General features: G+C 35.4%; 2 protein-coding genes across 2 annotated transcripts in view; one reads left to right on the top strand and one right to left on the bottom strand.

Moving 5' to 3' along the window:
- CSN2 (casein beta) overlaps positions 1 to 27785 on the top strand; it is a 202927-nt gene that overhangs the window by 53658 nt on the left and 121484 nt on the right. The gene's annotated exons all lie outside the window — the stretch shown is intronic.
- Positions 13124 to 27785, bottom strand: part of PRR27 (proline rich 27) — a 33074-nt gene continuing 18412 nt past the window's right edge. The window contains exons 5-6 of the mRNA XM_058296278.2: positions 14706 to 14754; positions 13124 to 13216 (exon numbers count right to left, since the gene is read on the bottom strand). Coding sequence (XP_058152261.1) covers positions 14751 to 14754 — 4 coding nt within the window. The 3' untranslated portion in view covers positions 13124 to 13216; positions 14706 to 14750. The remainder of the gene's footprint in view (positions 13217 to 14705; positions 14755 to 27785) is intronic.

The following is a 27785-nucleotide window of genomic DNA, read 5'->3' on the forward strand; positions in this document are numbered from 1 at the left end:
CTACTGTTTATAACTACCCTTTCAAACATACATTAATAGATGTGGAATATGCTTGTAAATGTTTTTCTCCATTTATTTTGGTAAAAACTTTTTGAGTATTCAAAAACTTCACTTTTCTGTTTCCATGCAGTAGCACAATTTAGGAAACATCTGGATTTAAATTTTAGAATAAATCCATTTTGCTGAGAAAAATACTCCCAAAATAACCAAACTGGATTTTGTTTATTTTCCACTCTTTTAAAAAACTGCATAACACACAGAGCAAAGCTTTTTCACTGGGCCTAAAATCAAGTTGAAATTAATGTGTTGATTAAACTATAGGAAGGCAACTAATAATTAACAGGCTTATGAATATTTAGGAATAATGTGTCAATCATTTTATTGTAATAAGATATAAATAGAAGAAATCATGACATGGATAGTAGCTTTAATATGTTCTTCCATCTTGAGTACAAAATGGACTTAAAGAACACAGAAGCATCACTGAATGTAAGTTCTAGAAAGTTCCAGGTATCAGCCAGAGTAGCAAATAATTTTTGTTTTCTAAATCAAAATACCTGTCATCTTCCAGTATTACCAATGCTGTTGTAAACTGAATTTAAAGTGAGTTTTAAAAGAAAATAACTTCTGTTAAACAATTTTTTAATCTATTTGTATATTTTACGGTGGATTATGAACAAGTAACATCTAAATAAAATTACACTTTCAATCCTAAAGAAAAAAAAAGACTCAAAGACATTTACCTGCATATTTCTGTAAAACATCATTCAGCATCTATTACTGAAGAACACTAATGTTAGAGTGAAAATAGTATATTATTTATTTAACATACAGATTGTACCAGGCAAATAAAGTACTTTATTTACAAAAATCAGCTCAAATGTGTTAACCCTCACCATACTTTTGAGTTGTAGGTGATGATATTTTTACTTTACAGGCAAGTGATACATTGCTCACCAAGATTAGGAAATCTTCCCCAGGTCAAGGTCAATGTGGCCCAGGGCTGGGACCTGAACCAAGTTTTGTCCAATTCCAAAGTCCTGTTCTTAACAACCAAACCATATTGAAATACATAACCGCATTTTCATACATGTGCACATTTTTTATCCCAGTTAGTGAATTGAATAGTATTCCTGCCTGTGTCTGAGCCTACATTTCTAAAAATGTCTTTTTCTTGTCTTGCAACCTATTGTAATATCCATATACAAAACTGAAGAAAATTAACTCATTGATAATACATTAAGATATTTCTTTGTGTTGTGAACTGTACTTTACAATATCCTAGAATTTACCACTGTCCTATGCTGCTATTTCCAAGACAAAGATTTAAAAAATAAGTGCTCTGGAAATATAAAATTCAATTAAAAGTGCTACAGAATAAGTTTAACCCAGATGGTATGAAGGGTTGAAAGATTATAATCAAGATTCAAGAAACTGGCCACTAATCTCTAGGAAGGAGACTCAAGTAGTGAATAAACATTGTGTAATGATTTACAAAGTGTCTGAGGCCCAAACTGAATAATGAGGATGGGTTATCTGTCTAAGCCTGGATTTTGATTAAGAGTTCTACTGGGTTGAGATGACTCTTATAAACCAAGGCAAATTAAATTATTTGTTATGATTTTGAGGCAGCATGGCTTGTTTGGTTGCAAGTTCTCCTCAGGCAGAAGCAAGCCTAACTGCTTAGGACACTCTTTAGTAATTACTCATCCTGGTTTCTCGAATGGTAAACTTCGCTGAATAGGCGTGGTAATTATTTGCCCCAGTGAAGCAAGATCATTGGGTTTTCTTACTGTTGAATCAAGCCTTTTTGCATTTGCTCAAGTCTTTCACACAAATTCTAAGCCCAGGTATCTCTCTAAAAGCTGAAATAACCAAATAAAATGCCTGAGTAAAATTTTGAGACACTTTTAATATTTTCAGATATCATTGAAGAAATATAAAATCATTATTTTTGGTGGTAGGAATAAAGTTCTTAGTTCTATTTTTCATAGATATTTCAGAAAACTGATTTTTTGATTCAAAAATTACATGAGCTTTCTGATAAAAACTGTTTTGACACAGACAGACATAGTTCACATGCAGAAAGGAATAATTGTGCAAGTATGGCCTGAGGCTAATTGTATGTATTTAGAAGAACATGTTTTAGAAATCACTGGTAGTTTATGGTGTATTAGGAAATTCTTGGCAGAAAAGTTTCCTAGAAAACAAATATGTTGTTCTTTTTCTTTAAATGCCAAATTACCAAGAAATTCAGGATCACATACTACCGAGTGACTTGCTGGTAAGGGTAAGGGTGTGATGGTCACGAGGTTTCTGAATGTGTAACCAGCATGAACCACAAGGCCAAGAGTGGGCCCTAAACTTAAACAAAAAATGGCAGCTGTCCATCAAGTATAATTTCAGAATTTCAAATTATGTGAGCCCCAAACTATCACCTGCATAAGTGATCAGGCTTGATATTTATAATTTATCAAGGTGCTTTGGGTAAAGATAGTGTGAAGCAAAGACTCCTGATAAAACTGAATGTAGGATAATTCTTTAGAACATCATCTCCCACTGATGTATGTGTATGAAAAAATTACACGTGGTTTACAAGATGCGTCTACTTTTATTTTGTTGACAGCATGTTGATGGCATGATTTTTTCATCAAAAAGTCTTGAGTTTGAAATCTATTTCAGGCACTTAGTATCCATGTACATTTGGGTGAATTAATTAACTTCTCTGAACCTATTTCCTTCCTGTAAAGTAGGGGAAATTACATACTTAACTTACAGAGTACCTATGTAAAGTAAATGCTACTAGGTGAAAAAATGCATTTCTCACCATAATAGTGTTTCTCAATAAAGGATTTTATTAGAAACTTGATGCACCCAAATTCCCCAAGGAGAAGTCTGTAAGAGGATGGGGGAGTTTGAAAAAAAAAAAAGCTCCCAAATGATTCACATATATAACACATATACAACCCTCCACTCCAACTTAAAATTACCAGGTGGCATAAAAAAAGAGGAGTATTTAGAAAAATAGTAGTTTTATCAGTAAAGAATGAAAAACTTTCCATATGCCTATTCCCCAATTTTTTTTTCAAATACACTGGGTATATTACTAATAGATTAATAATAATTATTTACTCTTCTTTGCTAAATCTTCTTATCCCCTATGAAAATGCAGGTGACTTTACTCTTCAATCAAAAATTATTTATTAAGTACTAGCAATGATTCAGAGATGCTGCACTCAGAGAACTTACAATCTAATAAATGAGACTTACATATGAACAAATGAGTGATACAGTTTGATGAGGGTATAGTAGACATAAGGCCAAAGCACATATGGATCAGGGATAAAGTTTCCTGATAATACCTTATACAGGAGGAATCTCTGCCCTGAAGGAAGAGTAAGAAATCACCAGAGAAATATAGGGCGGAATGAAAATTCCAAATAGATTGTACATCATGTGCAAACATATGGGGCCTGAAATAGCTCGATACTTTGGAAGAATAGTTACTGAGTCAAGATAATTAGAATATAGGATACTTGTGGGAGATGATACACAGCAGGTTTATCAGAGGCCACATCACAGAGGGTTTTCTAAGACAAATGTGCTGGGACTTCATTCTTTGGTAGTTAGTATTTCTCAGTTAAGCAAAGGATAGGTGTGTTAGTCATTGGTGTTGTCTATCAGACATTTCCATTTATCTTCCTGGACATATGGATAGTTGTATTTTCCAGCCCTTGAATTTGGTCTGATCAAATGATTTGTTTTGCCCAGCTAAATATGAGCAGAAACGGCATGTATTACTTCTGACTGGAAGGTTTAAGATAATTCATCATTCACTCTTTTTGCAATGACCACTGGCAATGTTCCTGATGGTAGCTTTTCTATCAACTTGAGTTCCTTTAATCTGTATCCCCAAGAGAGAATAATGTGGAACAAAGCTTTAAATTGACCCAAAGTGAAAATGTAGTGTGAAAGAGAAATATATCTTCTAACTTTAAGCTGCTGAGATTTTGAACTTGTTTGTTACTGCAGTATAATTTCTAGAACTTATGATTCTGTCACGTTTGTGTTTTTGCAAGACCGCACTGGCGACAGTGTCGTGGATGGATTTGAGTAAGGTTAGCTTGAAGGCAGGACACTATTGCAAAATATACTTGAATTGGTGGTGCGGCAAGAAGACAGGGCCCGCCCTGTGCTCTGATCCTGATGTTGCCATCTACTATCTGTAAGATCTGGAAGTCATTGATGTCTTTAAGGATATTATTGATTTCACAGGATGGGGATTTAGCTATTGATTTTTCCCTCTCTGACATTCAATTTTACATACTTGGAAACTAGAACTTAAGGACAACTGTAATGAATATATTCTGACCTTACATAAAATACTGTAAAAATTGAAACATGAATCCAGTAGGTTTTATTTCTGTTTCCACCTTCCTCCTTAAAACCTTCTTTAATCTTGCAAATGCTTTTTCCTAGGATTTTTCCTTCTTGCTTACTTTCCAGTAAAGGCAGTGTAATTCACTGAAATCAGAACACCAGTAACTCTGCAATTTATAATCTGTGTGACTTCATATGAACCACCTAAACTCTCAAGGCCCTAGTTTTCTGGTCTATGTAAAATAGGACCAATAACATCAGCCTTGTGGGACTATTGTGATAACTAAACATCATCATAGGCAGTACTATGCACTGCACCTGACATAGAGTGGGCACTCATTAAATAGAAGCTGTAATAATAAAAATTATTATTGTTACTAATAGTCTCATTTCATTCATCTCAATCCTTCAACTCTTCAGTACAAGGAACTTGATTTCCATAACAAGTAAATTAATAACCAATCACAGCTTTCATTTGAACTTTAAATCTGATAAATCTTTTGATTGATGTTTTAGCACCTCTTTAAGCTCCATTGACCTAATAATAGTCATGATGTTGTCAGCAGTCTATGATTTCTAATTACAGCTTTACTCTTGAAAAACTACCACCTATGGAGGGCTAGCTTTAATGATTTATATGGCTCTTCATATTTTGTCAGTAATTTTACTTTAGGATGCAAAATCTCCAGGTCTATCAACTACACTTGGAGTCAATCTACTTTGCAATTGTATGACTACAGGTGTTTGATAGAGATATGGTAGAATAACTATCATGAGATGGTCTTAATAAGAATGAGGTAAAGGAAACAGGTCAAGGAATTCTTAAATGAAATGATGTCCATGAACACAGTGTGTATGAGTGCACTGAATGAGAGAGAGCAAGAGAGGGAGAGAGAGAGATTGAGAATATATAGTTGGCAATGTGCTATAGTTGCAGGATTAAGTTTTTCTTCCTAGTTGCTTGTTGTTGGACAGTCAAGTCCTTCATATGAAATATTAAAATGTAAAAAAATGACTGAATAAAATATGGAAACAGAGAAATGACTAACCCCTAATGAATCCGATTCCCTTTGTATATTTTACCTAGTTATCTGTGGCCAATTAAAGAAACTAAGATTGTATCTTAATTGCCTGTCACAATTGATTATATGCAGCTACTGAGAGTATTATATTGAAATGGATTTTAAAGCTATAATAATTAGTGATGGCTCTGATGGGCACAGGATGTGCTCTATGACAAGACAAAACTGCTTGACAACTATAAAGCAGTTTAGGGACATTTTCCAGTAGCATGCAGGATCTGCCTAAGCATCACCACATGAGGGCACTCTCTCCAACACACATACACATATTTGGTGTTAGGCTTCTTCCTTCAGTGCAATTCTTTCTTTATTAATAAAAATAGAAATCATGACTTAACATGAAATATTCTTAATTATCTATACATGTTAGGTCCAAGTCATAGAAAATACTTCTTCAAATAGCTGTAGATCATTTAAACTTTCTCTCTGCCAACTGGATGCACTGGAGAAATCAGAAAAGATGCAGATGCTCAGCCTACAAAACACGTTATATTGGGTGGATTTGTGGTTATGCTGCTGCTTGGTTATCATATATGTAGATAAACGTCTGGTAAATTTTCTGTAAGTATGGAGGTATAAAAATCTTTCAGAATATATTCAAACTCCTTCTATCAAGGTGCTCATGTCTATTGAAATCTAAATATGCAAACTAATATGATGGATATATATCATTTGTTTGGTTTTTACTGTTTATCAAGTAATACCAACACATGGGGCCACCTGAAAGATGGAGAATTTCGTGGTATCCTTGCAGTAAGAAGCACTTAAAATTTGAACATCGTATTTTTTTAATGTGGCAGATTTTTAGAATCTTAAATGCTTAAAAATTTGATGTCAACTCAGAAGCCTACAAAATGATGCCCCAACAACATTAGGAGGTGTATGTCAGCTTCTGAAGGATTTCCACTCTGAAGGGCACAGACTAAAAGGTGATTTATGGTAAAAAGGACAAATTTACCCAGGCATTTAATCCCTTTAATTAAGGGATTAAAGTTTAGTACAAGGAAAATAAGTGTGATGACCGACCCAATAAAGACATAAAGACATTCACAGACAAGAACAGGGACACCCTGGTTGCTATCCGGATGAAGGCCAAAGGAAACACGATCATGAGGAAAAGTCAGAGAAGTGCATTCACCCAAAATAATCCATCAGTGGATTATCAAAGCATCTCATGGACAATATTGGTATTGTTGGTACTCTAAAACCCAAAAAGACAGGTCAGAGACCAGCCACCTGTGTACATAACCAAAGGCATAATTGAAGAGTATTTTCGTCATCTGTTTAGATGGCTTTGTGATTTCAAAGACCAGATGTTTTTCCATCCATGAATTCTACTTATCACCTGCTTACTGATGCCAGAAATTTCCCCAGAAGAATGTGATTTCATTTTGAATAGAGCTATTGAACACCATTCAAATGCAGCCTTTTTATACTAGAGCTTAAAATCCGTTGAATTGCTGGCTTTCCTTGAAAAGGAAATGCTTAAACATTTGCCTAAATGAATAAGTATGAAGGGCATAGAACCTCTGAAGGTTAGAGATCTAAGTGCAGGTCACACCAAGAAAGTAGTAGTTTGAAGAAGGTCAAGTATATTATCAGGTACCTTGTGAGACCAGGGTCAGGGTCACAGTCAGGTCAGGATTAGCATTATAGTTAGGGTAAGACCAAATTTAGGAAGGAATGGAATAACTGGGAATAGGGCTCTGAGCTTGGAGGCACTAAAGTTAGACTCTGCCATTTCATAATTATTCCTGCAACTGGTATCTTTGAAGGTTGTCCTTTGTGTAGTATCATTTTCCTGACCCTTTAGATTGCTGGAGTTAAAAGAGTTAAGGGAAATTTCATACTAAATTGGGCAAATAAAGGTCACATAATTAGATTACTGTGTCTAGTTTGTAATTTGAGGTGTGTGGAAGATTTATAAGGAATCTCAGGAAAACAATTAATGCAATTAAATATCTGGGAAACTGATATTTGAATATAAGTTAAAGAATTGAGATCTTTTGGCCCGAGTAGAACTCTTGAGTTCCACAACAATAAATTTTATGTATTTGAAATAAAGCAGTGTCTTTCATCTTCTACTCAAATTGCTCTTCTTTTAGGTCATACATATTAAAACTACTCTTAAGGTTTCTCCAGAGACATCACTGGAGGGTTTGTTTTAATTCTTCAAGAGGAACTTTTAGTAGAAATGGAGTTTATAATGAGGTTTTAGGGATTGAAATTAGACAATACAAAGAAGTATATTTAATATATTTTTATTTGAAAGTTCTTTTCTTCTATTATTCCTCAGTAATCTTTAATAACTTGATTGGAAAGAAGTGAAGGTGTTTGCAAACATGATACCTGAATCTTGTTTTTGCATCCTCCTGCTTTTGCATTGTCAGAATTGATTGCCTTCTCCTTTACATAATTATCTGATCATTTTAGCCATAATAAAAACTTGCAGATTGTTTCTTTTTTTTTTTTTTTTAATTTTTTTATTTTTTATTGACTTTGTAATAATATTACATTAAAAATATATATGTGAGGTCCCATTCAACCCCACCCCTCCACCCCCCCTCTCCGCCCCCCCAACAACACTCGTTCCCATCATCATGACACATCCATTGGATTTGGTAAGTACATCTTTGGGCACCTCTGCACCTCATATACATTGGTTCACATCATGGCCCATACTCTCCTCTATTCCATCATGTAGGCCCTGTGAGGATTTACAATGTCCGGTGATTACCTCTGAAGCACCATCCAGGGCAGCTCCATGTCCCGAAGACGCCTCCACCTCTCATCTCTTCCTGCCTTTCCCCATACCCTTTGTCTATTATGTCCACTTTTCCCAATCCAATGCCACCTCTTCTATGTGGACACTGGATTGGTTGTGTCCATTGCACCTTTATGTCAAGAGGAGGCTCAGATTCCACCTGGATGCTGGATGCAATCCTCCCATTTTCAGTTGTAATCACTCTAGGCTCCATGGTGTGGTGATTGTCCTTCTTCACCTCCATCTTAGCTGAGTGTGGTAAGTCCAATAAATCAGATTGTAGGTGCTGGAGTCTGTTGAGGCTCAGGATCTGGCTATCACATTGTCAGTCCAGAGATTCAAATCCCCTAAATATATCTTAAACCCCAACATTAACTGCACCTCCAGCACATTAGCATGAAAGTCTTATGAAGGGAGATCCCATCTGAGTCCAGATTCATCACACATAAACACCATTTCCAAAGAGGGGCCATCTGCCCTGGTAGTTAACCCCATCGGCCATGACCATAACTCCCATGGGTCTCTTTAGCCCTCAAAGGAACCAATATCTGGGGGTTGTATCTGCTTTACGCAGATTGTTTCTTAATCTTCATACCAAATGCATGAACAACAAAAGAAAAAGTAGATAAATGAGACTTCATCAGAATTTAAAACTTTTGTGCATCAAAACACTTTATCAAGAAAGTAAAAAGATAATCTATAGATAGGGAGAAAATATTTGGAAACCACAATATTTGAGGATGGCTTACTATCCAGACTTTATAAAGAAATCCTACAACTCAATAAGAAAAAGAAAAGCAGCCCAATTTAAAATGGGTGAAAGATTTGAATAGACATTTCTCTAAGAGCAGTTATACAAATGGCCAAAAAGTACATTATAAGATGCTCAACATTATTAGCCATTAGGGAAATGCAAATCAAATCCACAATGAGATATCATTTCACACCCAAGAAAATGGCCACTATTTAAAGAAACCCAGAAAATAACAAGTATTGTAAAGCATGTGGAGAAATAGGAGCTCTCACACATTGTTGGTGGGAGTATAAAATGGTACAGTCACCACGGAAAAGAGTTTGGCAGTACCTCCTAAAGTTAAGTATAGATTGTGTAAAATACAATCTCATTTCTAGGTGTATACCCAAAAGAATGGAAAGCAGGGACTGGAACAGATATTTGTAGACTGATGTTCCTAGTTGTGTTATCCCCAATTGCCAAAAGGTAGAAACAAACCAAAAGTCCAAGAAGAGATGAACGAGTAACAAAAATGTGGTATATACATACAATGGAATATTATTTAGCCATAAAAAGGAATGAAGTTTTTGAAGTGTGTGACAATGGGGATGTAAGTATAGCTCAGTGGTTAAGCACTTCCTTCCAATGTATGAGGTCCCTGGTTCAATGCCTGGTACATCCTAAAAAAAAAAAAAAAAGTGTGTCTCTGCACTTTTAGACCTCTTTTCAAATGTTACCTCTTCAGAGAAGCCCACCTTGAACTCCCTATCTGAAACAGACCCACCACCCACTGTCATTCCTGGTCAGCTTAACTTGCTTTAGTTTTTTCTTCATAACAATATCTAAATTGTATTACTAACTTCATTAATTATTAACAGTCTCCCTTACTCTAAGACAGACCCATGAGAAGAGGAAATTTGTCCTATCAATGCAGGTACTTACCTTCAGCACCTCTATTTTATGTGTAGCATATAATAGATGCTCGGTAAATATTTAAAATATTAAATGAAGAATAAATTGAACACATCTGGGCTACTGGAAAAACCATCCATTGAGATTCACCACTTTTTATATAGGGAACCATGAAACTAGAATCATTCTCTTTTTATAAACCATGTATGAGAGAGAAAACTGATTACATACAAATTACAGTCTTCTCTCTGATGCATGTTGTTAGCAGATATTTCAGTACCACTAGGCCAAATTTTTCTGCAACTTCAGGACAAGTCAGACAGGAACACACTTATCAAAGTCAGTGATTCAGATTGTGGGTCGTTGGACATATAAGCAGTTTGGTTGATTAGAGAGAATATTTAAATAAACCTTCATTATTTTTACTTCTATTTTACATAAATGAATCCTATTGTATGCACTTACTAATCAGACTTTGAAATGTGATTTAACCACCACTGCTGAAGACCCAAATCTTTTAAATTCAGAACAAGCAAACTTTAACCAATCATACTGGCTCACCGAAAGATAAGGTGGAACAATTTCTTTTATTATATTGCTAAGAGAAAAAAATTCTAAATTTGAAAAGAAAATATTTCTTGGTTTGATCTCCTTTAAAGAGCATTTGGTGGAAAGTTTTCCAAGCTCAGAAGCTGGTCTATGGACTGTGTATAACTGGTAAATCAATGGAACTATCGAAAGTATTGAGCATGACCATGTTCTACTGGCATGATATATTGTTAGTCTGTGGAGTTGGTCTTCAGAAATATCAAAATCTTAGTAAACAATCTTCACTTTATGAGTATCTATCATTACAGAACTTAATTCAGGTGTTGTTTAACAGTTTGTCTCATAGCTAGAACTCTTGAGTACATTTTAAAAGTGCACTATTGCATGAAATTGCAGTGCTCAACTGTCTTAATTTCCAGGCTGCTTAGTTTCCTCCCCAACTACCACACAATAGGTTGGCTTAACAACAAGAATTTATTGGCTTACAGACTCAGAGGCTAAAAGGTTTGCTTCTTCCAAAGGTTGGTAGCTTCTGGTTGGCTGGTAACCCTTGGGTTCCTTGTTTTCCCAACACATGATCAGAAATTTCTCAGGTTATTATTTCCAGCACTGTATCTTATTTGACCTATTCATAGGACCTCTTTAAAAAGTGGTAAACTGCAGTCCATGGTTAGTAGCAATGCTTCAATATAGGTTCATCAATTGTAACAAATGTAACACACTAATTAAGGATGTTGTTAATGTGGGAAAGTGTGGAGGAGAAAGTGTGGAGAGGGAGGGCATGGGGTATATGGGAATCCCTTATATTTTTTATGTAAAATTTATGTATTTTAAAGCTTCTTTAAAAACTAATTATTAAAAAAAGTGATATTGAGACATTTCAAAAGATTTAATACTTTTGCAACTTGGGGCATTGTTATTGTTCAACTTTTACCTGAGATTTCTTTTATCCTTTTAGTGTGCATTCAGCCTTTTAAAATGGGTTAGTTGCATTTTTTCTGTTGAAATTTATGTTCCTAGACATAAATTTCTATGTTGAGTATGAGATCTACCTCAAGAGATAAGAAATCACCCTCAACCATTCCCTGAAGTCAAACTTCTAATGAGTTTCCAAAGTTTGTGTCTCTTTGGACTCAAGAGAATCACATTTTCAAAACCTGTTTCTCAGGTTTTGAATTTTTTGTCCTTTGGTATCCTGTGTCACTGTATTAGTAGCAGCTGCATCCTTTTCTGTCACCTCTTTCCAAACAGCGGTGGGATATGACTCCAGTGTACTGCTGCCCTCAGCTCCCCCCCCCCCCCCCCCCAACTCTTTGTAAGCAGATCCTGGTGAGTTTTAAAACTGATTCTTAATTTAGTTCCTTTCCTTCATTCCTATATAAGGTCAACTCTGTTTTCAGGATCTTAATAGTCTACTTTTTCTTTCCACTGATTTTCCAGCACTAACACATTTCATTAGGAACTGATTCATGAGGATTCATATATTTGAAGATACGAAACTCTGGGTTTGCCAAAGCAGTCATTTGTTGTTCAAATAAAATCTCATCCTTTGTCTCCTACCTGATATAACTCAGAAGTTGTCAATCCTATACCTCACTCCAACCTGAATTCTAAATATTGCCACAATATCAGGTTGAAAAATGGCCCCCAAAAGACGTTATAATCCCAGAACTTGTGAAAACTACTACACCTAGTTAAAAAAAAAAATCTGAAGTGTGGTGAAATTAAGCAGTTTGAGTTAAGATTGTCCTAGATTTTCTTGGTGGGCTTAAAGGGAATCACTTGTATCCTTTTAAGGAGGGAAGCATATAGAAATTTGAACACACAGAGGAAAAAGTGATGTGAATTTGGAGGAGAGAGCTTTGAAAATGCTTGCTTTGCTTGAAGATGGAAAAGATGTGTGGACACAAGTCAAGGAATGCTGGCAGTCACAGGCAGAAATTTTAAGAGGCAAGGCTCTCCATGATCCTCCAGAGGGAGAACAGTCCTGCCAACACATTGATTTTGGGCTAATAAAATTAATTTTGGACTTCTGGTCTCTGGAACTGTGAGGAAATGAATTTCTATTATTTTAAGCCAACTTTGTAGTAATTTGTTACAACAGCCTGGGAAATTAATACAGATACCATGTTTGCCTTCATGTTTGTATCTTCTAACTTGCAATAAAGTTCTACCTCCACCTTTTCTTGATGTGTTTTCTTATCCAGCCTCTGACACTTTCTATCTATGTAATTATTAGCAAATCCCTTATCTTCTCTGTTACAGTTTCCTGATCTTTAAAATGTGGCTCATAATACTGCTTAACTCTTACAGCTATTATAATGGTCTAATGAGTTATTATTTGTAAAGAGTTTAGAAGAATGCTTAACCCTGGCAAATGCTATATAAATTTATATCAAATACATTTTAAAAAATAGATGAAACAGGGTGGGGCAAGGCAGGGTTGAAGAGAGGGCTACAGAATAATGGTTATCTTTCTTTTCACTACGTTTTGTACAAGTTCAGGAGAAAAATTTAGGAAACAAAAGAAAAAACTATCTATATTGTTAGTAAATTTTAGACACTGTTCAAAAGAAAGATGCCCACTGCCATTATATGTTTAAATCTTTTGTAATAATTATTCAATTTGAACTGAATAAACTATGCCATAAACATTATTACTATATAAATTAAGACCAATGGAAAATACTACAAACCAACCAATATGGTGGACTGGTATTTTAATATAACAGAATGAAATAATCTTTCAAAAAGAAAGAAAATTTTTGTTGATTTCATTGATTTCTGCACCAGTATCTAAAAAAAAGAAAATAGCAGATTAGTTTTGTATAAGAAAACTGCCAAATTACTAACAGAGCAAAATTATTTTTGTTTTTGTTTTAATTCTATTTTAATTGACTATATTGAATCTTCATTTGCAAATCCATGTATCTTCTTACATGATATAAATAAAATAAACTTCTAAGAATGTCAAGCTTGTTTTCTTCAGCCTTCTTATGAATATTATACATTTTCCTAACAATTCATTTAAAAATACAATGATGATTTACTTACATCTATGTATATGCTATACTGAATTTTTTTATGTGTATGGGTATTGGGTTCAGATCAACAAGGTCTCCTGATATTGGGTGATTTGAAATATAGTATCTTCTCTACCATAATAGAGAAACCTTTCCTGAAAAGCACATTTTTTCTTTTACCCATTATAGGTTAAGTTAATTAATATAATATTATAGGTTAAGTTAATTAATATAATAAATATTAAGTTAATTAATTATATTAAGTTAATTAATATAATAAATATAATAAAAACTAAATACAAATGTTTACTGAAAATACAAAATTATTTATCTAATATTTTGAACTAATTCACTAATTAATATCTTTTCATCTTATATACTAGTAAAATAAATAAAAAGCAAAATAATATAGGAATAGGCAGGACTGACTAAAAAAATGAGGCCTTTTAATTTTCTTGGTTAAGCTGGTATTAAAAGGCATCACCAACCATACTAACTGCTATCATATTTGCTTTTCAATTTTACTAAAGTTAATAAAGTAGAATTTCCAATTTAACTGTCATAGAAAGTCTAGTCATTGTTTTGTCCAGTGAATATTTGTAATCATAAAACTGGAATAGCTTTGGGAAGGGATGAAGGAATGAGAACTTGGAATTGGGGTGACCAAATTTCTTGCTTATCCCATGATCCTATGATTAGGATAGAATGAGTCTATTTGAGTATTTTGAAGGGTACTTTTCTTCTTAAGAAGGTATGTATGAGGGGGCGGTGGTGGACAGGTAGGATTTGAGTGGGAGGTAGAGACTAGGAGACTTCAGGTCTAAAATGTTTGTTAGTTTGCTTGTTCTAAAACAGTGGTTCCCTGAAACAATGTGGAGTAAGGATGGTGGCTCTTGGGGTAGCATATAGAATGAACTATGAGAACTTTTATAAACAATACCTCCTCCCATCCGTAATTCAACCCTCTTCCCCCTCATTGAAGTTTCCTTCTTATATTGACCACTATCATTTTAGAATATACAAGTGATAATTAATTTAGATCAATTTAAGGAAGAACTTTGTAGTTGTTCAAAAGTAGCTAGAGTTTCTTACACAGTGCATGATTTCATAATTTCAGAGTTTCGGAGGCAGAGACTATCAGTACTTCTCCACATACTTTCCAATTTCATGTAGTAAAAGTAATATATTTAAAAGTAGTTTCAGATGATGAGATTTAGTTTATTTAATCTGTGATTTTTAATCTCATTACCGATAGGACTTACAGAAATAAATGCATGGCACTCTCTCCTCTATAAAATTTCATTTGTTTACCTAAAAAAAAAAAGATAATTTCATACATGATAAAATGTACTTTATTTTATAATATTGGGGCTAACTTTTCTGAATAATCTTTCTTCTCTAAGAAGTTGATCTCTTCAAAAATCATATTTAGAATACTCAATATTGTCATCAGATCGACTTAGCTTTCTGAAACAGAGAACTAGTCATATCACTCCTCTCAATGAAAGTCCAAAATAAATTCCATTTGCTACAGGATAAAAGCCAAGGTATTTAGGAATATTTTCAAGGTCCCTCTATCAGGTACTGTTTCTTTAATTTCAACTTTTTACCATTTTCTTTCTATCCCCTTGTGAACCATAAGCTACAGCAAAATGTAGGTAGAAGTAAAGTGCTTGGAGGGGAAGCTAATGAGTAGAGAATTAAAGAATAAGATTCATGATGAGATGGGATAGCAGGAACCAAATTTATCCTCTTGCCTGAAACAACTGAAAAAATAATTCAGACAATAATATGTAGAGCAATACTTTTTCTAGATCTAAACCTCAGGCTTGATGAGAGTTTCAAGGCTTTGTTGCAGGAGAGAGATCACAGAGCCTGGTGGTCTCCTTTTGTTAAGGAAATGGATTTTGGAGTCCAGAAAGACCAAGGAAGCTTTAGATCACAGGACAAAATACCTGAGAGGAAAGAGGGGTACAAAAACGAAGCGACAAAAATCTAAAGAGGTTAGACTCACACTGTCAACTGAGTATAGATCAATAGATCATTCGTATAAAGAACTATTTAGGCCAAGGAAAGTTACCACCTAAAAGAACAGAACAACATCTGGTTCCTGTAAATCACAAAGGGCAGGGAATATTCCCGACTCCACCAGTCAGAATGAAAAATCTCAGAATTCACGGGGTATAAGACTGAGTACCAAGAATGATTTTATTTCAGAATTGGGAGAAAGTTAGTCTTAGATAAAATGTTGTTCTATTCTTACCTAATAAAGTTTAAAAAATACAGTACCTAATAGCATGCCAGAACAAAGCTCAAGACCATGTATAGGAATACAAAAGTATCTAGTACTCAACAAGATAATATTCACAATGTCTGGCATCCAATTAAAAATATAAGGCATGCAGAAAAATGAAAAATATGACTCATATAAAGGAGAAAAAATCAATAAAACTGAAAGTGACCCAGAAATGATGCTGATAATAGAATTAATAAACAAGGTAATTAAAACAATTATTATAACTGTATTTCATATGTTTAAGAAGCTATAAGAAAGACTGAACCTATTAAGTAGAGACATAGAAGAGTTAAGAAAATATCCAAATGGGAATTTCAGAGATGAAAGTACAATGCCTGAGATCATAAGAAAAAAACACAAAAAAGTAAAATATGTGAAAAAATAGCACAAAGATTGGGCAGTAAGAAATAAAAGCATACTGTTTAATTCTTATACTGCATTTTATGTTACTTAAAGGTGTACTGTGATATGATTAAGATGTATATTATAAACTCTTCTATATTATCAAGCCATTAAAATAACACAAAATACCTATAGATAATAAGCTAACAGAGAAGCTAAAATGCTTATCTCTTTTTCTCAAATGTACACACACACTCAGAGCTCTTAATCCAAAAGAAGGAAGAAAAGAAGAAAAAAGTCATGTAAAGCAAGTGAGATGAATAGCCTATAAAGAGCAAGACAGTAATTTAAACCCAACCATTGCAATAAGCACATGAAATGTAAATGGTCCAAACACCTGAATTAAAATGCATGGATTGGCAGATTGGTTAAGAGTGTAAATAACACCGATCTATATGATACCTCCGAAAAGTGTGATTTAGAAAGAAACACAAAAATAACTTAAGAGGGTGAAAAATATAGGCATGCTAACATGATTCAAAGGAAAGCTGGAATTGCTATATTAATATCATAAAATGTAGATTTTAGAACAAAACATTTTACCATATTACCAAGTGAAAAGAGGATCATTTTATAATGGGAAATAAAAGTCAATGCATTTATAACCCTAAATGTTTATATACCAAATATCAAGCTTCAAACAACGTCAAACATCTATTGAAGGAGAAGTAGACAAATTCACAAATACAGAGGTTTGTAACAGTCTTTTTTCAATAATTGACAGAATAAGTATGTAAAAAACTTGTAATGATATAGAAGACTTGAACATTATTGTACTTGAACAATCTGAACCAAATATCACAGCAGAAATTAATGAAATAGCAAACAGAAAGACAATAGAGGGAAATGGATATGGTTCAACCAACTGGGTTCCTGTTTACCATAGAGGAGGTCCAGGGTTCGAGGCCCAGGCCCTCCTAGTGAGGGCAAGCTGGCCCACATGGAGTGCCAGCCCAAGCAGAGTGCCCGCCCACTTAGGAATGTGGCACCATGTAGGACAGCCACCCTTTTTGGGAATGCCAGGCAGGCAAAAGCCGCCCACGCAGGAGTGCCAGCCGATGTGGAGAGCTGGTCTGGCAAGATGATGCAGGAAGATGATGCAACAAGAGACACAGAGGAGAGAAAATAAGGAGATGTAGCAGAACAGGAAGCTATGATGGTACAAGTGAATAATTGCCTCTATCCCACTCTGGAGGATCCCAGGATCTGTTCCTGGAGCTGCCTAATGAGAATATGAGCACAGAAGAACACAAACAGCGAATGGACACAGAGAGCAGACAACGAAGGGAACAGGGGAAGAAAGAAATAAAATAATAATAAAAAAATAGAAAAAGTCAATTAAACCAAAGATGAATCTTTGAAAACATCAATAAAATAGACAAAATTCTAGCCAGACTGCTCAGTAAAGTAAAAGACACAAAGCATCAATATCGGGAATTCAAGTGATGACATTACTGCAGATTCTACAAATATTGAAAGGATAATATAGCAATGTAACAAACAATTTTGGGTTAATAAATTCTACAACTTAGATGAAATGACAAATTTCTTGAAATACACACCCACAGGTCACTCAAGAAAAAGAGACACCCAATTAGATCTATATTAATTTTTAAAATGAATTTTTTTAAAAAATATTTCCCACAAAGAAAATTTTGGGCCTAGCTTGCTTCTACATAAGCTCTTTTAGAATTTAGAGAAGAGATTGCTTTCCAATTTATGCTATTAGGCCAGAATTACTCTGATACTACAACCAAATGGAATCATGACAAGACAAGAAAACTATAGCACAATATATACTTCGTTGGCATAGATATAATTTATTTGAAACAAAATCTAGCAAATAGCATTCAATTGCATATATAAAAAACAGTACATCTTAACCAAGAGGAGTCTCTCTTAGGAATGGAAGGTTGGTTAAACATTTAGAAATCAGTGTAATTCACCATATTAACAGACTAAAGATTATTATCATACAATTATGTGACTATGAAGAAAAAGCATTTGAAAAACTCTAATGTTTTTTCCTGATGAAAGTCCTCAGCTATCTGGAAATACAGGGGAATTTTTTTTAACTTGAAAAAGAGCATCTATATAAAACTACAGCTACCATCATGTCATGTTGAAAAATTGAATGTGTTCCCACTAATATCAGAAAAAGGCAAGGACATCCAGTCTAATCATTTTTATTAACACTCTACTGGAGATTTTAGCCAGTACAATAACTCAGTAAATAAAAGAATAAAATGAATGAATGCATCAACAAATAAAATTAAGTTTGGAAACAAAAAGTAAAACTGTGGATTCATAGAGAATAAAACTGTCTGGATTAACAGCAAAAAAGTTTGATGAAATCTACAGAGCTACTACTTAGAAATATTTATAAATGAGTTTAACAAGCACTTGTTCTACTGATATAGACACTCTATATATGGATTTGTGTTCCTTGCATGCAGTGCTTCTTCCAAATCTACCATCCATGGACATAGAGAATGCCTTACCCACCACCATGGTACTCCGTACAGCATTGCTTCTGATCAAGGAATTCATTTAGGAGGAAACAAAGTATGGCAATGGCTCATGCTCATGGGTTCACTGGTCTTTCCAGGTTCCCTAGATCCTGGAGCAGTTGTATCAATAGAATAGTGGAACAGCCTCCTGAAGACTCAATATGATACCAATCGATGGCAATACATTGCAGGCTGAGGTGATGTTCTTCAGGAGGCTATATGTACTACAAATAAGTATCTACTCTGTAGTGCTGTTTCTTTTATAGTCAGGATTCTTGGGTACAGGGGTGGAAGTAGGAATTGTACAACTCACTATTACCTTAGTGACTCATAAATTTTTTGCTTTCTGTGGCCTGCAACCTTATGGTCTGTTGGTGAAGAGATCTTAATTTCAAAGGGAGGACTGCGTCCACCAGGAGATATAGTAATGACTCTATTGAACTGGGATGGAGACTGCCACCCTGCCACTTGGGCTCCTCACACCTCTGAATCAACAGGAAAAGAAGGGAGTTATTATGGCTGCAGTGATTGATCTTGATTACCAAGAGGAAATTGGACTGCTACTAAAAAATGAAGGTAAGGAAGTGTATGTCTGGAATACAGGAATCCCTTAGGGCATATCTCACTACTACCATGCACCATGATTAAAGTCAATAGTGGAAGATGGTATTGGACTAGAAGACAGGGCTCAATTCTCTCACAAAAACAATGAGAAAGCCAAAAACTGTCTGAAGGACCTGGACAGTGCTACACAACTCCCAGGAGGGTAAGGGACAGAGAGACGAGGAATCCAAAACAACAAACAAGAGTTACCAAATCCCTTCAGAGACCAGGCTCCCTCACCCCCAAGAAATTAAGCTGGGATAAATTCCCTGGTTCACTGCAGCTAAGAGGAAAACAGATGTCTTCCTCCCTGTCAGCTGTTACAAGGGAAAAGGAAAGAGAAGCAGGGGTTTCTCTTCAGTGAATTTGGCAAGCTGTGCCCACTTTGAATCTCTGCTCTGGACAGACCAAAACACAGGACAGCCAAGACTGAAACACCACCATGGAAAATTGTGCTGATGAGTGCCATCTGCTAGATAGTCTGGAAATTGCATGGAAAAAACTGTTTTGGGTTGTCTCTGTATCCTAACCCCTGGTAGAAAATCTACATTCTATTAGTGAGTCCCTAACCCAATTTTGATAACTTAAGCTGGGCAATTTTAAACATTTAGAATAAGTTGAACGAAATATTAAAGAAAAGCTATGAAAAACAATAAGCAAGAGAGAGAAATTGGCCATCAACAGAATTCACCAACATATTTGGATGCCTACACATCAGCAAAAATTACAAACTTTACAAGGAAACAGGTAAAGATGGCCCAGCCAAAGGAACAAACTAAATATCCTGAAGAGGTACAGAATTTAAGACAATCAATCAGCGATAATGGTATGACTCTCCTAAATCAATTCAAAGAATTTAGAAAAAATATGACTAAAGAGATAAAGCTGATTAAGAATTCACTGGGTGAGCATAAAGAACAATTTGAAAGACTGCAAAGAAAAGTAACATAATTTATGGGAATGAAAGACATAATGGATGAGATTAAAAATACATTAGAGGCACATAAAGGCAGATGTGAATTACTCAAAGACAGAATTAGTGATTTTGAAGACAGACATCTGAACTGAAAAAGAAAGGAGAAAAGTATCAAAACAATGGAACAGAGTCTCAGGGAATTCAATGACAACATGAAATGCACAAACATACCCATTATCAGTGTCCCAGAAGAAGAGAATGGAAAAGAGGAAGAAAGAATATTCAAGGAAATAATGACCCAAAACTTCCCAACCCTTATGAAAAACATAAATATCAACATCAAAGAAGGACACCACATTCTATACAGAATAAACCTGAATAGACCTAGGTTGAAACACCTACTATTCAGAATAACAAATATCAGAAATAGAGGATTCTCAAAGCAGCAAGAGAAAAGTAGTCAATCACATACAAGGGAACCTTGATAAAATTAGGTGCTTACCTCTCATTAGAAACCATGGAGGTGAGAAGAAAGTGGTGTGATGTATCTAAGGTACTGAAAGAGAAATATTGTCAGTCAAAAATTCTGTATCCAGCAAAAATGTCCTTTAAAAATGAGGGTGAGTTTAAAGTCTTCACAGACAATAAAAACCTGATAGACTATTTTACCAAAACACCAGAATTGCAAGAGATACTAAAGGGAATGCTGAAGTCTGAAAGGAACAAATGAGGGCTAGAGACTTGGAGAAGAGGGTAGGAATGAAGATTAATAGGAAGGGTAAATTAATGAGTAAAAAAACAATAGTAAGACATGACAACAGAGAGCTGAAGGACAAAGTGGATGAAGGAATGCCTTTACATTAATAACATTGAATGTTATGCCATGAACTATCCAATCAAAAGACACAGACTGAAAGAATGGATAGAAAATATGAACCATCTATATGTTTTCTACAAGAGACCCACCTCAGACATAAGGATACAAAGTTAAGAGTAAAAGGTTGGAAAGCTATTCCATGCAAAATGGTAACCAAAAAAAAAGTGGAGTACTGATATTAATATTGGACAAAATAGATTTCAAATGCAAAACTATTATAAGGGATGAAGAAGACCATTATATATTAATAGAAGGGAAAATTAAACAAGAAATAACTGTACTAAATATTTATGTAACTACCTTGAATGCCTCAATATACTTGAGGCACACACTGGCAAACAGAAGGGAGAAATAGATTTCTCTATAATAATAGTTGGACACTTCAGTACACCACTCTTGGTATTGGATAGAACATCTGGGCAGAGGATAAACAGAGAACTTGAATAACATGATAAATGAACTAGACCTAACAAACATCTATAGTGCATTGCACCCCCAAAACAGCAGGATATACATTCTTTTCAAGTACTCATGGACCCAAGATAAACCATATGTTGGGTCACAAGGGAAGTCTCAATAAATTAAAAAAGATTGAAATTATACAAAACACTTTCTCTGATCATAAGTGAATCAAGATGGAAATCAATAATGGATAGAAAAAGGGAAAATTTTAAAAATATATGGAAATTAATTTCTGCTCTCACCCTCTCTCTCCTGTTTTTTTCCTTTTAACCAGAAGAACTCCCTTTAGTTTTTCTTGAAGGGCAGGATTCTTGTTGACAAACTTTCTCAATTTCCGTTTATCTGTGAATATTTTGAACTCTCATTTTTGAATGCCCTTTCACAGAATACAGAATTCTTGGCTGGCAGGTTTTTCTTTTAGCACATTAACTATGTCATACCACTGCCTTCTCATCTTCATGGCATCAGTTGAGAAATTAGTGCTTAATCATATCAAGATTCCCTTGTATCTGATGAATCTCTTTTTTTCTTGCTGCTTTTGGAATTCTCTGTCTTGACTGTTTTCCAATCTGATATGCTTGTGTCTTGAGGTAAGCCTGTTAGGATTTATACTGTTTGGATTGCACTGCTCTTCCTTGACATGTACATCCATGTTTCTCATAAGAGTTGGGAAATATTCAGTTGTTATTTCCTCCAACACTCCTTTTGTCTTCCTTCTTTTCCTTTTGGGATGCATATAATGTGGATGTTTGTGTATTTCATGTTGTCATTTAATTTCCTAAGTCCATGATGAATTTTTCCTATCTTTTTATACATCTTTTCCATTAACTGCATGGTTTCTATCTTCAACATCACTAATTCTTTCCTCTTCCTGTTCAAATCTGCTGTTACATATTCCAGAGTATTTTTAAATTTTATCATTGCCAAATCTATTATCTTTTTATGTGGGTTTGCAATTTCTTCTGCAGGTTCCCCCAATGTCTTCTTAATATCTTTTATCTTTTCCATCACTTCATTAAGTTGATTCATGATGTTTGGATATCCTTGATTAGCTGATCTTCTCCTGCTATTAGTTTGTTCATTAGACTTGGCCATATCTCCCTGTTCTTTGTATGGATTGTAATTTTTTGCTGGTATCTAGACATCTGTTTATCTTGATGGGCTCATTTTGTTGGTTAGTTTCTTTTTCTACTCTACGTTTTTATTTCATTTTGTTTTGTGTTAAGGGTCTACTTTGACATTTGGGAAAAGGTACTATAAAGGAGCCAGGAAAAAATAATCAGTTAAAAATCATAAAAAATAAACAAAAATAAGAATAAAACAAAAGGAGAATTTTTAAAAAAGGAAACAGGAAAAAAAATAAAACAGTGAAGACTAGAAAGTTGAGAAGAGAAGAAAGAAAATGAAGACTAAATAAGAGAAGGTGGAATGAAAGAAAAGCAACAGAAGAAGGCAAAAATAAAGCAAATAAGGAAAAGAAAAAAAAAGGAAAAGAAAGAAAAAAGGGAAAACCCCCCAGAAAAACAGGCCTCTCTCTCAGGACACTAGCAACTGCCTCGAGATGCCAGTGCTCACCCATCAATCACCTTAGGCCTGCCCTCCACAGGAAAGTTACTAGGTGAACTGAAAAAAATAAGAGAGTAAAGAATAAGCAATTAAATAACATAAAAATAACAAGTAAAAAAGCCTAAAAAAACAACTCAGTCTAAGTTCCCTATTGTGAGGTATTTTGCCCTGCAACTCCCTCCTCCCCCAGAGAGCCAGTTGGGTGTCTGACAACTGGCTGTATTGCTCTCTGACTCCCTTCTCTTCTGACTGGTTGGGCATCTGACCGCTTCCCAGCTGCCTCTCCCAGCTGCATTCTCTCCTGTTAAGCACCTATCAGACCACTCCCTTTGTGATCCAGTGCCTCTCTCCCAGGGTTGTGGTTGTGACAGCATGCTTGATCAGCTTCCCCCTTCTTTACCCCTGGAGCCACTTCAGCACTGACTCTCATCTCTTTCCCTGGAAACCAGCTGAGATCTGCTCTATCCACCCTATCAACATTTTCCCCCTCCTGCTCTCTTCCCCTGAACCAGCTGCATGCCAGTCCCCACTCCTGTTTGTTCTGCAGCTTCCCCACCTCAAGAACTGGCTGGGCACCTGGATGCACCTCTGGTTGCCTAGTAGCTTTCCTCACTCTCTGAGCCAGGTTAGTGCTGGTCTGCTGACCAAATCACCTCCCTGGCTTCCCTCTTCCTCCCAGCTGGCTGTGTGCTGTCTTGCCTGCCCTATCTCCCATTGTTGTGCTCTCCCTTGGCCGACTGGGCCCCCCTCTCTAGCTGTGCTCTCTGATTGCCCCTGTGGTCCTGCAGCTTCCCTTCTGCCAGGTAAGCCTGCCTACTTTCCCACAGTTTCTGAAGCGTTACCTACTCTGCCATCTTGGATCTCCTCTATTAACTTTTTTTAACAAATCAATTTTACTGGTACATATTAATAAAGCATAAATCCATCCAAAGTGTACAATCAATGCTATTCTGTGTAATCACATATTTGTGCATTCATCACTTCAATCATTCTCAGAGCACTTTCATTATTCCAATAAAAATAATAGTAAACAAAAAATAAACAAAACTCATCACCACTCAATCTATGCTTCCCCTGTTGTACATAGCTGCTATTCTTTTTCCTTCTCCCTAGTATATTTTTATTTATATTTTGTAAAAACTGTCATATATACAATACTATACATATTCACATTTTATATGAGATTTTACTACCTTATACAGTCCTTTGTTAGTTATTAGCTTTTCTTCTAGTAATATAAATGATGTTAGACTATCTCTTTCAACCATTATCATACATATATAATAGCGCTGATAGTTACAAACAACATGATGTGCTTTCACCATATCTATTCACTTCCAAAGACTTACAAATAACTTTTTATCAATTTTACACAGATTGACTCTCAGCTCTCTATTCTCTACCCTCCTTCTATTTTCTGGTGACCTGTATTCTAATTATTAATTCCATGATTATACACAATATATTTTTTCATAATCATGCAATCATACTGTATTTGTCCTTTTGTGTCTTGTTTGCTTCATTCAACATAATATCACCCAGGTTCATCCATGTTGTCATGTGCTTTAAGACTTCATTTCTTCTTACTGCTACATAATATTTCATCGTGTGTATGCACTACAATTTGTTTATCTATTCATCAGTTGATGGACACCTGGGTTGTTTCCAATTTTTGGCAATTGTTAATAATGCTGCTATGAACACTGGTATACAGATGTCTGTTTGTGTCTCTGCCTCAGTTTTTCTGGGTATGTATCTAGTATAGGCATTATCAGGCCACATGGCAAATCTATATTCAACTTCCTTACTAACCGCCAAACAGCCCTCCAGAGTGGGTGTACCATTCTACATCCCCACCAACAGTGAATAAGTGTTCCTGTCTCTCCACATCCTCTTCAATATTTAGTTTTCTGACTTTTTAATAGCTGCCAGTCTAATAGGCATGAAATGATATTTATTGTAGTTTTGATTTGCATTTCCCTAATAATTAGTGATGTTGAAAATTTTTTCATGTGCTTCTTCAGCATTGGTATTTCTTCTTTGGATGATTTTCTTTTTAAATCTTTTGCCCATTTTTTAATTGGGTAGTTTATCTTTTTACTGTTGAGCTGTATAATGTCTTTATATAGCATGGCTATTATACCCTTATTGGATATGCGATTGCCAAATATTTTCTCCAATCAAATCAGCTGCCTTTTCACCCTTTTCAGTCCTTTGAGGTGCAAAAGTGTTTAATTTTGAGGAGGTCCATTTATCTGTTTTCTCTTTTCTGCTTGTGCTTTGGGTGTAAGATTTAAGAAATTACTGCCTAGCACGAGGTCTTGAAGATGTTTTCCTACATTTTTTTCAAGAAGTTTATGGTTATCACTTTTATATTTAGATCCTTGATCCATTTTAAGTTAATATTTGTATAAGGTGTGAGATAGGGGTGACTCTTCTCTCTTTGAATATGAATATGCAGTTCTCCCAGCACAATTTGATGGATAGACTGTTCTGGCCCAGCTGGGAGGGCTTGACCACCTTGTCAAAATCACTTGACTCTACATGTGAGGGTCTATTTCTTAGTTCTCAATTCAGTTCCATTGGTTAATGTGTTTGTAATTTATACCAGTACCATGCTGTTTTTTACCATTGTAGCTAAGTATTTTGCTTTAAAGTCATGAAGTGAGAATCCTCCAAGTTTGTTCTTTTTTAAGAATTTTTTTTTTTTTGCTATTCAAGTGTTCTTACCCTTCCAAATAAATTTGATAATTGATTTTTCCATTTCTGCAGAAAAAGCTGTTGGTATTTTTATTGGGATTGCATGAATAAATCAGTTTGGGTAGAATTGACATCTTAATGATATTTAGTCTTCCAATCCTGGAAATGGAATATCCTTCTTTGTTTTTTTTTAGCAAATTTTTTTTTGTAGTTTTCTGAATATAGGATTTTTCTGTCCCTGGCTAAGTTTATTCCTAAATATTTGATTGTTTTAGTTGCTATTATAAATGGCATTTATTTTCTGATTTCCTCCTCAGATTGCACATCAGTAATGTACAGAAACACTATTAACTTTTTTATATACATTTACCAAAAAAAGATACTTAGATTATATAAATGTTACATAAAAATATAGGGGATTCCCATATGCCCCACTTCCTACCCCTCCCACATTTTCCCACATTAACAACATCCTTCATTAGAATGGAACATTTGTTACAATTGATGAACATGTTTTGGAGCGTTGCCACTAAACATGGATTATAATTTACATTGCAGTTTATACTCTCTTCCACACAATTTTGTAAGTTATGATAATAGTATATATAATGGCCTGTATCTGTCCATTGCGATGTCATTCAGGACAATTCCCAAGTCCCGAAAATGTGCCCATATTATACCTATTTTTCCCTCTCCCTCCCCTCAGAACCTCCAGTGCCTCCACATCAATGATAAAAGTTTTTCCACTGCTAGAATCTCGACAAGTCTATAGTAGAATAACAGTAAGTCTACTCTAGTCCATTGTTCATCCCCCAATCCTGAGGATTCTGGGATGATGATGCCCACTTTGCCTATAGTTGAGAGGGGCCTCAGATCTCATGGGTAAGATGAGACTATCTTGCTTGTAGTTGCCGACTCTGTTCCTTGGGATGGTCATTGTCCATCATTATCTCGTTAGTTTTCCCTGGGAGTCTAATGAACTGGGGAGTAGGTATTACAACTCTGTTGAGTTTCGGGGCCCAGCTGGTACATGGACAGCCCAAAGATTTAAGTCTCTTGGACATATACCTATCAACTCTGGTACTAATTTATAGGTTAAAATAGAAGGGGCAGAAGACCCACATGTAGGGAAACCACAACAGAGTTCAACTCTGTCACACTGGGGAGCACAAATTCCAAAGTAGGGCCCACTGGTATGGCACCAAACTCCTGAGCTGTTTGCCCTGCATATAGTGCCTGGATGTCTCCAGAGCCCTCAGGAACCCCACTATTTGAGGCAATATTTACTGTGGCAATCAATGAGATCCTACTGAGATGTGCATAAGCATAACATCTGGAACAATCTCCTGACTCACTTTGAAGTCTCTTAGCCATATAAACTCATTTGTTGTATTTTTAATTATTATTATTTTTAAAGATTTATTTTATTTATTTCTCTCCCCTTCCCCCCACCCTGCTCCAGTTGTCTGTTTTCTGTGTCCATTTGCTGCGTGTTCTTTTGTCTGCTTCAGTTATTGTCAGCAGCATGGGAATCTGTTTCTTTTTGTTATGTCATCTTGTTGTGTCACCTCTCCATGTGTGCAGCAGCATTCTTGGGCAGGCTACACTTTCTTTCACACTAGGTGGCTCTCCTTACGGGGTGCACTCCTTGTGCGTGGGGCTCCCCTATGTGGGGGCATCCCTGCATAGCAGGGCACTCCTTGTGCGCATCAGCACTGCACATGGGCCAGCTCCACACAGGTCAAGGAGGCCCGGGGTTTGAACCGTGGACCTCCCATGTGGTAGACAGATGCCCTATCCACTGGGCCAAGTCCACTTCCCTAACTATTTTTTTATTATTCCAAATATTTTTAAACTTTTTATATTTTATTATTTTTAAAACTATCATTATTCTTTCATTTTCTTATTAATTGTATTTGATTATTTTGTTGGCTTCATTTTCAAAGAAGTTTTAGATCACAGAAAGTTACAACCATGGCAACGGAGGATCATTGGTGCAGGGTGTCAGTG

The sequence above is a fragment of the Dasypus novemcinctus genome, chromosome 1, assembly GCF_030445035.2.
Source record: "Dasypus novemcinctus isolate mDasNov1 chromosome 1, mDasNov1.1.hap2, whole genome shotgun sequence".
Lineage (NCBI taxonomy): Eukaryota > Metazoa > Chordata > Mammalia > Cingulata > Dasypodidae > Dasypus > Dasypus novemcinctus.